The sequence below is a fragment of the Coenobita brevimanus genome, chromosome 108 (genome assembly GCF_032717465.1).
Source record: "Coenobita brevimanus isolate Jiangsu-jjx chromosome 108, ASM3271746v2, whole genome shotgun sequence".
Classification (NCBI taxonomy): domain Eukaryota; kingdom Metazoa; phylum Arthropoda; class Malacostraca; order Decapoda; family Coenobitidae; genus Coenobita; species Coenobita brevimanus.
Window position 1 is genome coordinate 18,625,706 of NC_137061.1, and position 13,550 is coordinate 18,639,255.

General features: G+C 42.3%; 2 protein-coding genes across 2 annotated transcripts; both read left to right on the plus strand.

The window, feature by feature from the left end:
• Window positions 1-4,802: 4,802 nt before the first annotated feature.
• Window positions 4,803-5,501, plus strand: LOC145417041 (uncharacterized). Its single transcript, XM_080285878.1, has one exon. The coding sequence runs from the start codon at window positions 4,803-4,805 to the stop codon at window positions 5,499-5,501; it is 699 nt and encodes a 232-aa protein (XP_080142004.1).
• A 3,403-nt stretch (window positions 5,502-8,904) lies between these two features.
• LOC145417043 (zinc finger BED domain-containing protein 5-like) lies at window positions 8,905-10,621 on the plus strand. Its single transcript, XM_080285879.1, has 2 exons — window positions 8,905-9,772; window positions 10,611-10,621. Exons 1-2 carry the CDS (start codon window positions 8,905-8,907, stop codon window positions 10,619-10,621), a joined length of 879 nt encoding a protein of 292 aa, XP_080142005.1.
• The last annotated feature ends 2,929 nt before the right edge of the window (window positions 10,622-13,550 follow it).

The following is a 13,550-nucleotide window of genomic DNA, read 5'->3' on the forward strand; positions in this document are numbered from 1 at the left end:
ACTTACGGCAAGTCAGAATGAAGAGAGAACCTGTATTTTTTACACAGGAAAAATCATCAGAAAAATTAACATACTACGAATCGAACTCATGATATTCAGGTTATAGACAAGCGACTTACCACTGCACCACACCAACACGACCATTCAATTACACAATCTTGTAAGCAACGTCCCTCCGCCCCCTACTGTCGTCCTAAAGAGGTTGAGTTAACCCCCTGGCACTCGGGCAAGTAGATGCTTTTAATTTATCCCAAACACTTACGGTAAGTCAGAATGAAAAGAGAACCTGTATTTTTTACACAGGAAAAATCATCAGAAAAATTAACAATATACGAAGAATCAAGACCGTGACTTTCACGTGAGAGAAAAGCGACTTACCACTACACCACAAGTAGGTAAATATACGTTGCCACAGTCTTGTAACCAACTACACTCAGCCCCCCACTGTCGGCCTGAAGACGGTGAATTAACCCCCTGGCACTCGGGCAAGTAGATGCTTTTATTCTATCTCAAACACTTACGGCAAGTCAGAATGAAGAGAGAACCTGTATTTTTTACAAAGGAAAAATCATCAGAAAAATTAACAATATGCCAAAAATCGTACCCGGGACTCTCAGGTGAGAGCCAGGCGGCATACCACTACACCACGACCACATTAAATATAGGTCATGTTGTCACAATCTTGTAACCAACGTCCCTCCGCCCCCCACTGTCGTCCTGAAGAGGGTGAGTAAACCCCCTGGCACTCGGACAAGTAGATGCTTTTAATCTATCCCAAACACTTACGGCAAGTCAGAATGAAGAGAGAAACTGTATTTTTTACACAGGGAAAATCAACAGATAAATAAACATACAGAAAATCGAACCCAAGATTTTCAGGTGATAGACACGCGACTTACCACGACACCATAATCATTCACTTGGAACATCACGTTGTCATAATCTTCTAAACAACGTCCCTCCGCCCTCCCCTGTCGTCCTAAGTCGGTGAGTTAACCCCTTGGAACTCGGGCAAGTAGATGCTTTTAATGTATCTCAAATACTTACGGCAAGTCAGAATGAAGAGGGAACCTGTATTTTTTATACAGGAAAAATTATCAGAAAAATTAACAATATACGAAGAATCGACCGTGACTTTCGGGTGAGAGACAAGCGACTTACCAGCACACCAGAACTAGATAAACAGTATATTGAGTTGTTACAATTTTGTAACCAACGTCCCTCCGCCCCCAACTGTCGGCCTAAAGAGGGTGAGTTAACCCCCTGGCACTCGCGCAAGTAGATGCTTTTAATCTATCTCAAGCACTTGCGGCAAGTCAGAATGAACAGAGAACCTGTATTTTTTACACAGGAAAAATCATCAGAAAAATTAATAATATGCCAAAAATCGGACCCGGAACTCTCAGGTGAGAGCCAGGCGGCATACCATTACACCACGACCAGATTAAATATAGGTCATGTGGTCACAATCTTGTAACCAACGTCCCTCCGCCCCCTACTGTCTTCCTGAAGAGGGTGAGTTAACCCTCTGGCACTCGGGCAAGTAGATGCTTTTAATCTATCCCAAACACTTACGGCAAGTCAGAATGAACAGAGAACCTGTATTTTATACACAGGAAAAATCATCAGAAAAATTAACAATATGCCAAAAATCGGACCCGGGAGTCTCAGGTGAGAGCAAGGCAATATACCACTTCTCCACGACGAGATAAATTGAAAGTCACGTTGTCACAATCTTGTATCCAACGTCCCTCCGCTCCCCACTGTGGGGCTGAAGCGGGTGAGTTAACCCCCTTGGACTCGGGCAAGTAGATGCTTTTAATCAATCCCAAATACTTGCGGCAAGTCAGAATGAAGAGAGAACTTGTATTTTTTACACAGGAAAAATCATCAGAAAAATTAACATACAAAGAATCGAATTCATGACTTCCAGGTGACAGACAATCGACTTACAACTACACCACAACAACACAAACAAGTTACAACGTTGTCACATCTTGTAACCAACGTCCCTCCGCCCCCTACTGTCGTCCTGAAGAGGGTGAGTTAATCCCCTGGCACTAGGGCAAGTAGATGCTTTTAATTTATCCCAAACACTTACGGCAAGTCAGAATGAAAAGAGAACCTGTATTTTTTACCCAGGAAAAATCATTAGAAAAATTAACAATATACGAAGAATCCAGACCGTGACTCTCACGTGAGAGACGAGCGACTTACCACTACACCACAAGTAGGTAAATATACGTTGTTACAGTCTTGTAACCAACTTCACTCAGCCCCCCTCTGTCGGCCTAAAGACGATGAATTAACCCCCTGGCACTCGGGCAAGTAGAATCTTTGATTCTATCTCAAACACTTACGGCAAGTCAGAATTAAGAGAGAACCTGTATTTTTTACACAGGAAAAATCATCAGAAAAATTACCAATATGCCAAAAATCGGACCCGGGACTCTCAGGTGAGAGCCAGGCCGCATAGCACTACACCACGACCAGATAAAATATAGGTCATGTTGTCACAATCTTGTAACCAACGTCCCTCCGCTCCCCCACTGTCGGCCTGAAGCGGGTGAGTTAACTCCCTGGCACTCGGGCAAGTAGATGCTTTTAATCAATCCCAAATACTTGAGGCAAGTCAAAATGAAGAGAGAACTTGTATTTTTTACACAGGAAAAATTATCAGAAAAATTAACATTTAAAGAATCGAACGCATGACTTCTAGGTGACAGACAAGCGACATACCACTACACCACAACTATACAATTACAGAGTCACGTTGTCATAATCTTGTAAACAACGTCCCTCCGCCCTCCCCTGTCGTCCTAAGTCGGTGAGTTAACCCCTTGGAACTCGGGCAAGTACATGCTTTTAATGTATCTCAAATACTTACGGCAAGTCAGAATGAAGAGGGAACCTGTATTTTTTATACAGGAAAAATTATCAGAAAAATTAACAATATACGAAGAATCGACCGTGACTTTCGGGTGAGAGACAAGCGACTTACCAGCACACCAGAACTAGATAAACAGTATATTGAGTTGTTACAATTTTGTAACCAACGTCCCTCCGCCTCCCACTGTCAGCCTGAAGAGAGTGAGTTAACCCCCTGGCACTCGCGCAAGTAGATGCTTTTAATCTATCTCAAACACTTGCGGCAAGTCAGAATGAACAGAGAACCTGTATTTTTTACACAGGAAAAATCATCAGAAAAATTAACAATATGCCAAAAATCGGACCCGGAACTCTCAGGTGAGAGCCAGGCGGCATACCATTACACCACGACCAGATTAAATATAGGTCATGTGGTCACAATCTTGTAACCAACGTCCCTCCGCCCCCTACTGTCTTCCTGAAGAGGGTGAGTTAACCCCCTGGCACTCGGGCAAGTAGATGCTTTTAATCTATCCCAAACACTTACGGCAAGTCAGAATGAACAGAGAACCTGTATTTTTTACACAGGAAAAATCATCAGAAAAATTAACAACATACGAAGAATCGAGACCGTGACTTTTGGATGAGAGACAAGCGACTTACCATTACACCACAAGATAAACAACGTTGTCACAATCTTGTAACCAACGTCCCTCCGCCCCCCACTGTCGGCCTGAAGAGGGTGAGTTAACCCCCTGGCACTCGGGCAAGTAGATGCTTTTAATCTATCTCAAACACTTACGGCAAGTCAGAATGAAGAGAGAACCTGTATTTTTTACACAGGAAAAATCATCAGAAAAATTAACAATATGCCAAAAATCGGACCCGGGACTCTCAGGTGAGAGCCAGGCGGCATACCACTACACCACGACCAGATTAAATATAGGTCATGTGGTCACAGTCTTGTAACCAACGTCTCTCCGCTCCCTACTGTCGTCCTGAAGAGGGTGAGTTAACCCCCTGGCACTCGGGCAAGTAGATGCTTTTAATCTATCTCAAACACTTACGGCAAGTCAGAATGAAGAGAGAACCTGTATTTTTTACACAGGAAAAATCATCAGAAAAATTAACAATATGCCAAGAATCAGACCCCGGGCTCTCAGGTGAGAGCCAGGCTGCATACCATTACACCGCGACCAGATAATATTTACGTTGTCACAGTCTTGTAACCAACGTCCCTCCGCTCCCCACTGTGGGCCTGAAGAGGGTGAGTTAAGCCCCTGGCACTCGGGCAAGTAGATGCTTTTAATCTATCCCAAACACTTACGGCAAGTCAGAATGAAGAGAGAACCTGTATTTTTTACACAGGAAAAATCATCAGAAAAATTAACAACATACGAAGAACCGAACCCATGAATTTCAGTTGGGAGACAAGCGACTTAATATTACACCAGAACTAGAGAAACAATATATTACGTTGTTACAATTTTGTAACCAACGTCCCTCCGTCCCCCACTGTCGGCCTAAAGAGGGTGAGTTAACCCCCTGGCACTCGCGCAAGTAGATGCTTTTAATCTATCTAAAACACTTACGGCAAGTCAGAATGAAGAGAGAACCTGTATTTTTTACACAGGAAAAATCATCAGAAAAATTAACAATATGCCAAAAACCGGACCCGGGACTCTCAGGTGAGCACAAGGCAATATACCACTCCTCCACGACCAGATAAATTGAAAGTCACGTTGTCACAATCTTGTAACCAACGTCCCTCCGCTCCCCACTGTGGGGCTGAAGTGGGTGAGTTAACCCCCTGGCACTCGGGCAAGTAGATGCTTTTAATCTCTCCCAAACACTTACGGCAAGTCAGAATGAAAAGAGAACCTGTATTTTTTACACAGGAAAAATCATCAGAAAAATTAACAATATACGAAGACATGAGCGATGGCAGTGATGACGAGTGCTCTTTTTTAGCAACTGCAGAAGCTGATGCTCCTGGTACTCTCTGGTATGATTTGAGAGCTGCTATCACATCCACCAATATGAACACAGTTCAGATGGATGCTGTACTTTCTGCCCTCCACAAACATGAAAAGCTTAGTGGGAAGCTGCCAAAGTCTGCTAAGACCCTTTGCAGAGCCACCTATACAGCCGTAACTCCTGGCATCAGAAGTTTATCAGGACATGATTACTACAACTTTGGACTGGAGGCCCAGCTGCAGTTTTATTTAGGGCTTTATCCGGAGAGTCATCTTCAAAAGTTGGATACCGTGCTGATCATGATAAATAATGATGGTCTGCCGTTATTCAAGAGTAATAGTGTGTCTGCATGGCCTGTACTTGTTTGTATTTCGAATATCAAACCAAGGAAAGTGTTTCCAGTGATAGTAACTACTGGACCAGGGAAACCATGTGACCTGGAGTACCTGGAGGATTTCACCACTGAACTTAGGCATCTGATGGACAATGGATTGAACTTTCATGGTAAGAACTTCCCAGTTGGTGTTAATGCTGCAGTGTGTGATGCACCAGCTAGAGCTCTAGTGAAGCATGTCAAACAATACTCATCAAAGTTTGGGTGTGACCAGTGTGAAAGCATGGGGTTCCATGATGGCCAAAGAATGACATGGCCTTGAACTTGGAAACTACCACTCAGGACGGATGCCAGCTTCAGAGCTAAGTCCCAGAGAGATCACCACAGGTCTGACGGCAAAGACAGTCCTTTCTTAAAGCTAGATATTGATATGGTAAATGCTTTCCCTCCAGATTTTATGCACCAAGGAGGAGGATGTATGAAGAAGTTGTTATCTATCTATCTATCTATTGCCAGACGCCTCAATCCCGTTTGGGGTGGCCACAAACAAATCGCCTCCAAGTCGCCCTGTCCCCCGCCATTTCACTCCCCTGCTCCCAGCTCACACCCCCTCTCTCATATACCTCTCCACCCCATCCCTCCATCTCATCCTCGGCCTCCCCCTCCCTCTTTCCCCCTCCACCTCACTCACATACACTCTCTTCGTCAGTCTTTCACCCTCCATCCTCTCCACATGGCCAAACCACCTCAGTGTGTTCCTCATAACGCTTCCTATCACATCCACATCAACACCACAACGCTCCTTTATATCCTCATTCGTCAGCCTGTCTCTCCATGTGACTCCACAGGCTCCTCTTAAATAACTCATTTCCACTGTTCTCACTCTTGACTTGTGTCCTTCCAACAACGTCCAAGCTTCACTTCCGTACGTTAGAGTTGGTATCACAATACTGTCATGTAGTAACTTTTTCACTTCCATGCTCACTTCCCTGTTTCTTATCACTGCTTTCAAGGAACCAGCAACCTTTCTTCCCTGCTGTACCCTTTCAAGCACTTCACCCTCCAAACCTCCATCCTTACTCATCACACTACCCAAGTACTTAAACGTACTCACATTTTCCAATTCCTCACCATCCAACCTCGCTGTACATTCACTGACTTCACCTCTATCAAAGACCATCACTTTACTCTTCCCTACATTCACCTTTAGATTCCGTTTCTTACACACTCTCTCAAACTCATCCACCAAGCCTTGCAGCTCCCCTTCGTCTTCACTCAACAACACAGTATCATCTGCAAACAACAGTACTGGGAGTTTCCAAACACTATCCTCTCTCACCATGGCCACTCCAACATCCACCACCCTACCTTGTACCTCTTTTATTACCCCATCAATGTACAGATTGAACAACCATGGAGACATGACACATCCCTGTTTCAACCCAACCTTCAAAGTGAAAAATTCACTTAGTTCACCATCCACACGCACTGCAGCCTTCGCACCATCGTACATAGTCTTCACAGCATTCAACAACTTTCCATCTACTCCATATATTCTTAACACTTTCCACAATCCTTGTCTATCCACCCTGTCATATGCTTTCTCCAAATCCATGAAAGCCGCATACAACTTCTTTCCCTTCTCTAGAAACTTTTCCACTAAAGATCTGAGAATGAATATCTGATCTACACAACCTCTTCCCTTCCTAAAGCCTCCCTGTTCTTCTCCAACTAATTTCTCTGTTCTTTCTCTAACTCTGTCAATAAGTATCCTACCATACACTTTTCCTATTATACTAAGAAGACAAATGCCCCTATGATTACCACACACTTCTTTTTCCCCTTTTCCTTTGTACAAGGGAATAATTATACCTGACTTCCAATCCTCCAGGACTCTACCTTCCTCCCAGGCCAATCTGCACATCTTCCACATCCATTCTACTACTATTCAGCATTTCACCACACACTCCATCAATTCCTGGGGCTTTCCCTAATTTAACTTTCTTCATTGCTTCCACAACTTCTATCCTACTGATTTCTTCCTGTCTTCTCACCTCCCTCCTTCTCCCAGCCATTCCCCAGCCACTTATACTCGCATTACTTCCATCCTCTACGTTCAACAATTCCTTAAAGTGTTCTCTCCATCTGCTCACTTTTTCTCCCTTCTCCACTAGTAATCTACCATTTTTATCTTTCACTCCCCTGCTAACTTCACTTCCACCCTGTCTTACTCTTTTCACCTCTCTCCAGAACATTTTCTTAGTCCCTCCACTTTACACTCAAATTTCTTCCAAATTCCTCATCCACTCTCTTCTTACTCTCTCTTACTAATCTTTTCACCTCTCTCTTTCTTTCTACATATATATAACTGGTCCCAAGAGAGCTGGCACTAGTCATCTTGTGTGCCGTATGTCTGGCAGAAATGTAGCAGTTCTCAATAAGAGAATGATGCAACTGAGGGAATGCATTCCCAACTGCTTTAGCCGTAAGCCACGCACATTCGGTGAACTTGCTTACTTCAAGGCAACTGAGGTGCGACAGCTGCAACTGTATACCGGCAAGATTGTATTTAAGGGGTTAATGGCTACAGACCGGCACTACCAGCATCTTGTCACTTACAATTGTGCAAGTGCCCTCCTTAGATGAAAGGACTGCCCGACCATACAGTGAGTTTTGCCATTTGTTAATGAAGTTATTTGTTGATGGCTGCCAAGAACTTTATGGAAATTCATTCATGGTCTATAATGTCCATGCACAGCTTCACTTCCCAGCAGTTGCCAGTGTGCATGGTAGTGTGGACAGTGTCAGCACTTATTCTTTTGAAAGTAAACTAGGAGAACTGAAGAAGATGGTGAAGTCAAGTCATCAACCTATCCTCTCACTGGTCAAGGGAATCCAGCGAAAGCAGGCTGCAGAGTCTGAAGTAGATGATCATGTCAAACCATCATATATCTACTCCCAGCCTCCCAACAACATCTACATAAATATTGAAACAGGCCAGTGTTACCAAGTGACTAATGCAGTGATTCCCAACCGGGGTTCCGCGGAACCCTGGGGTTCCGCCTACCATCACCAGGGGTTCCGCGAGAAACCCGTAAAATATTGATGTGCTATTACAAAATGACTGTGATCTTAATTCATAATTCCTACTCAACAACACGTTACAAACACTTTCAAGACACCAACATACTCGTACGTGTCAGGTGGTACCATGTATATAGTCATGAGAGCAAATAATATGCGTACAACTAAGAAAAAAAAAAAGATAGCGTCATTGCTGGTGCGGGATACACCCTTCATTCCTACCCCGCAAGTTTGGCGACACGGGGGTTGGGTAGGAGGGAGACTCAACCCGTACGAGTACTATACGTGTCACGAGCCCCAGTCCAGCCGTTCACACATCTTCCTTCAGTCAGTTTTGAGCAGCGCAACCGAGTGAAACGTTGTGTTAATTAAGCTCACCACTTAAGATTAGTTTGACACGGATTTTAAAGACTGAAGCATGTTGAAATATTTGAAAAGAAAGCATGTCAGTGGAGAGGAGGACAGTGACGAAGAATCACAAATACCACAGCCAAGTACGAGTAAAGGAAAAGTGAGTCATGTTAAAAAAAAATCGCCTTTACAATGACAGTTATCTGGCCATTGGCTTTACATGGACTGGAGAAGAAAACTGTCCACTTCCTTTGTGCATTGTTTGTGGGAAAAAGCTCGCTAACACAGCTATGGCCCCAGCCAAGTTAAAGCGACACTTCACTACTAATCACAGCCACTTGTCAAATAAAACTGTGGATTATTTTCGAAGGCTCTTGGATTCACAGCAGAAACAAAGAAAAGTTTTTGAAAAGAAGGTAACCATCAGTGATAAGGCACAAGAAGCAAGCTATTTAGTGGCTGAGCTAGTTGCCAAGAAAATGAAAAGTCACACTTTTGCAGAAAGCCTAATAATGCCTGCTTGCAAAATAATTGTGAAAACAATGCTAGGTGAAGAAGCTGAAAGTGAAATAAGCAAGGTTCCTGTTTCTGATAATACAACCAGTAGGCGTGTGGATGACCTGTCCAACAATATTTCTGGTATTTTGTCTGAAATACTGCAAAATAACAACTTTGCTCTCCAAGTAGATGAGACAACTGATATAACTGGTAAAGCTCAGCTGCTGGCATTTGTGCGATTTGAAAATGAAGGTGAAATAATGGAAAATTATTTTTGCTGTAAAGAACTGCCAGAAACTACCAAAGGCCACGACATTTTCAACATCTTGTCTTCTTACCTGGAATCTTGTGGTTTGTCATGGAACCGATGCGTTGGGATCTGCACTGATGGTATGGTTGGCTCAGTACAAGGCTTTGTATCACGCGTGAAAGAAAAAAACCCTGAAGTCATAACAACTCACTGCTTTCTCCACCGAGAAGTTCTGGTTTCAAAAACTATTGGGGATGATTTAAAACAAGTCCTTGATACAACTGTGAACATGGTCAACTTCATAAAGCAGCGCCCTCTGAAGTCTCGCATGTTTGCAAGGTTGTGTGAAAACATGCAAAAAGATCACGTGACACTTCTCCTGCACACTGAGTCTCGATGGCTTTCAAGAGGTAAAGTTTTGACAAGGGTATTCGAGCTAAGACAGGAACTGCTGCTTTTCTTCAAAGAGAATAATAAAGCCAGTTTCTGTGAATGTCTTGAATCTACAAACTGGCAAATGAAACTAGCATATTTAGCAGATATTTATCAGCATTTAAATAACTTGAACACCAGCATGCAGGGTGTGAAGGAAAACATTCTGACTTCAACAGACAAGCTTCTTGCATTTAAGAATAAACTCGCTGTTTGGAAAAAGCACCTTTCAAGAGGAAACATCGAAATGTTTCCACTCCTACTTCAAGTCCAAACTCAGACTGAATATGAAAATGTCATTCCATTAATTACAAGTCATTTGGAATCACTGTCAGAAAAGCTTCATAAATACTTCCCCTCCTTGTCATCAGATACGTATGACTGGGTGAGAAACCCCTTCACTGAGTTCTCACCAAGTACAGAAAACCTACTTGGTCTGCAAGAAGAGGAAGAACTGAGTGAACTACAATGCGATCGAACTTTGAAAATGAAATTTAATGAAGTATCACTTGACAAGTTTTGGATTTCAGCAAAGCAGGAGTACCCTGTCATCTCAGGGAAAGCATTGGATGTTTTACTCCAGTTTTCAACTTCTTACCTCTGTGAACAAGCTTTCTCATGCCTGACCGTCATTAAAAGCAAATCAAGAAATCGTCTTCTGTCTGTCGAGGAAGAACTGCGCGTGTGTCTATCAAAAATTCGGCCAAGAATTTCACAGATAAGCAAAGAGAAACAAGCCCAAGTGTCACACTGAAGGTAAGTAAGTTTTAACATTATTGACGTATTAGTGTGAACTCTCTTGTGATGTAATTGCAGATTTCACATGATGTTGCTCAAGAATTTTTCTTAAAAAAAAAAACTTTTTATATATATACCTCGCTTGTTTTACCCTTCATGCAGGGTTTGGCGTAGACCATTTCTGGTCTTTCATAGGAAGCACACAATACACACACACGGGGTGGCATGGCTGTTGGCCTTCCGCTCCCGTAACACCACATACACATACAGGAGGGTATGATTCCCTGCAGCTTCTGCCGGATTATGAGGTCACAACTTCTCGATTTACGTCCCGTACCTATTCTCTGTTAGGTGAACAGGGGTTACTGCGCTTAAGAAGACACCCGTATATTAGTATACCATATATAGGGGTTCCGTGGAATAGGAAAAATTATTACAGGGGTTCCTCCAAGGTGTAAAGGTTGGGAATCACTGGACTAATGTCAGAGGTGAGAGAGTGCTGTGCATTGAGTTCCTTGAGACTGGCCCATTCTATACCAAACCTATTGATTCCAGAGAGATTGGTTGTTACCGTGTGCATTCAGACAAATACCAGTATGTCACAGTGGCTGCAACTAACATCAGGAAATTTAGAAGGGGAATGAAAATTGACTTGTGGAAGCTAGAGGGGATGGATATGCCAGACAATGAAAATATATCCATACTGATGTCAATGCTTCATGACCTAGAAACTACTTTGTATGATACTAGGTACCATAATTGTTAAGCCTTAATGAAGACATATGAACAGATGAGGGAAAAAAAAAAGATGAATATACAGGATATTTAAGATAGTGATGAGATTATTGAATGATGTATTACTGGTATGAGAGACAATGAGAAGTTGAGAGTGGCAGATGTGTAATGAGGGAACTGTTTTAAACTCTATAACAAGGCATGGCAACTAAGAAAAAGAGAAACTTACATATAAATTCAAAAAAAGTGTGTTATACTTCATGATGTGTATGGAAGTATGGGATCAGCTGCGCAAAAGTGGTGTGATCAGGCAAGGAAGGCCCAGTGTGAGTACTGTAGCTTACACCTTATATGCAGTAGAGACAGAGACCAATAAACAGCATTAGTATTAGGCACTGACCATAACCAGTTCACCTACAAGTAATTTGATATACTGTATTTGTCTAAAACACATATATTTTAAAGATTTTTCATGTTTTTGTGCTTTTGTTGACAGCTAACCATCATGTCACAAAATGGAGAGGACTCCTCGGCATCAGATGTCGAGCCTTCCTCCAAAAAGATGTGTGCCGTAAATTCCTCTACTCGTTGTCGCTTCTCTGTAGGGCAGTCTGATAAGGCACAGGTGAGTATCATTGTAGCTTGGCTTATTTAAACATGGGTGAATGTTTTGAAATTCTTTAGGGTACACATACATATTTTTTCATGAAGTTCTTTCTGGATATTATATCCATTCAGTGTCAGGTTCTGGAGTTATTACAGGATACTTTAATTCTTCCTGATCTTACATGCAGAAACGATGGGCTGTTTTTGACTTCACTAGTGAACGCCCTGGTAGCCTGATGACTGTCCCGGCTTCATGGGTAAAGGCAGTCAAGAAGCCAGCAGAATATGGAAATAGCAGCAGGAATGTGAAGTCTACCTGTTGTTTTTGGCCTAGAAGAGGTTCTGCAGATGAAAAATCAATCCACAGATTGATACAACATTGTTCAGAACCAGATCATAAGAACTGGTTACCTCTTTCAGGGGTTCTCAAAGGCTTCTTCAAGAGTATAAAAGAAGCAGATGCCTTCATAGCTGAAAAACTTGGTACTCAAAGTACCGACACTGAAATGGAGCGCTTGGCAGCTTTGAGCAAGAAGGCAGCCCAACATATCAAGGATCAGAAGGCATGTGTGAGGGCCAGCTCTATATTAAAATCAGCAACAGGATCTACAGGAAAGTATATTAAATCTGGAACTACTCCATCAAATACAGCTATTTCCCCAAAAATGATAAATACTCCCACTCCAGTCACGAACACCCAGACTAGCTGCATCACATCCCCAGATGGTGATTACCTAAATTTTACGTACTGATTTAATTAACAGTTTGACTGTGTTTTTGTTATTTGGTCACACGTTCAAATCATATACAGTACAGGTGTTTCCCCTAAAATGATAAATACTCCCACACCTGTCACCAACACCTACGGTAGACTAGCTGCATCACTTCCTCAGATGGTGAATGCCTAAATTTTACCTACTGGTTTAACTAACAGTTTGACTGTATTTTTGTTTTTTGGTTACACACTCAAATGCATACCAAATGATTCATCAGGCAGTTACAATGATGGTAACACTTCAACTAGTAACTAAGAGTAATGTTGGACCCCATTTTGACATTACGATATTTCATCAGTGTTTGTCAGAGGTGTAAAGTATTTCTTTTCGTTTTATTCTAGCCATGCAAGCCACAGATGCAGTTGGTGAGACACTGCCAGCACAAGCAGATGAGATGGGAGCTGTTGGAGTCAGCGTGAGTTCAGCCATCTCCCTCCAGAGTGGTAATATATATATATACTTGTATACAGTATATATATTTTTTTAAGGGTGGGGGGGGTCACTACATAATTTAATACGTGAAATTTGCAGCACCTGGAATGTGTAATAATGTAGCACTCTTGCTGGTCTTACTGGTGAATAATGGTTCGGTAATGCTGGAGTCTGTCCTGATAATATATATATATATATATATATATATATATATATATATATATATACAGTAATCACTCCAATATCCGACGTAATAGAGCCATAGGTAGGTCCGGATATTGGTTCTGTCCGGATATTGGGCCCCAGCTTATGGACTTGTACTTATGGACCCTAACTCAGAGAAACACCTATACAACTCCCTCTGGACATGCATAGCACCTATTTAAGACCCAAATCACACCAATAAGGCACATAAATGACTGAAATAATTGCAAAAGAAACATAAAATGAGGGTTTAGAAGTAGGTTCA

Coding starts and splice junctions, on each gene's coding strand:
- LOC145417043 (XM_080285879.1), top strand. CDS start 8,905: ATGGCCCCAGCCAAGTTAAAGCGACACTTCACTACTAATCACAGCCAC.
- LOC145417041 (XM_080285878.1), top strand. CDS start 4,803: ATGAGCGATGGCAGTGATGACGAGTGCTCTTTTTTAGCAACTGCAGAA.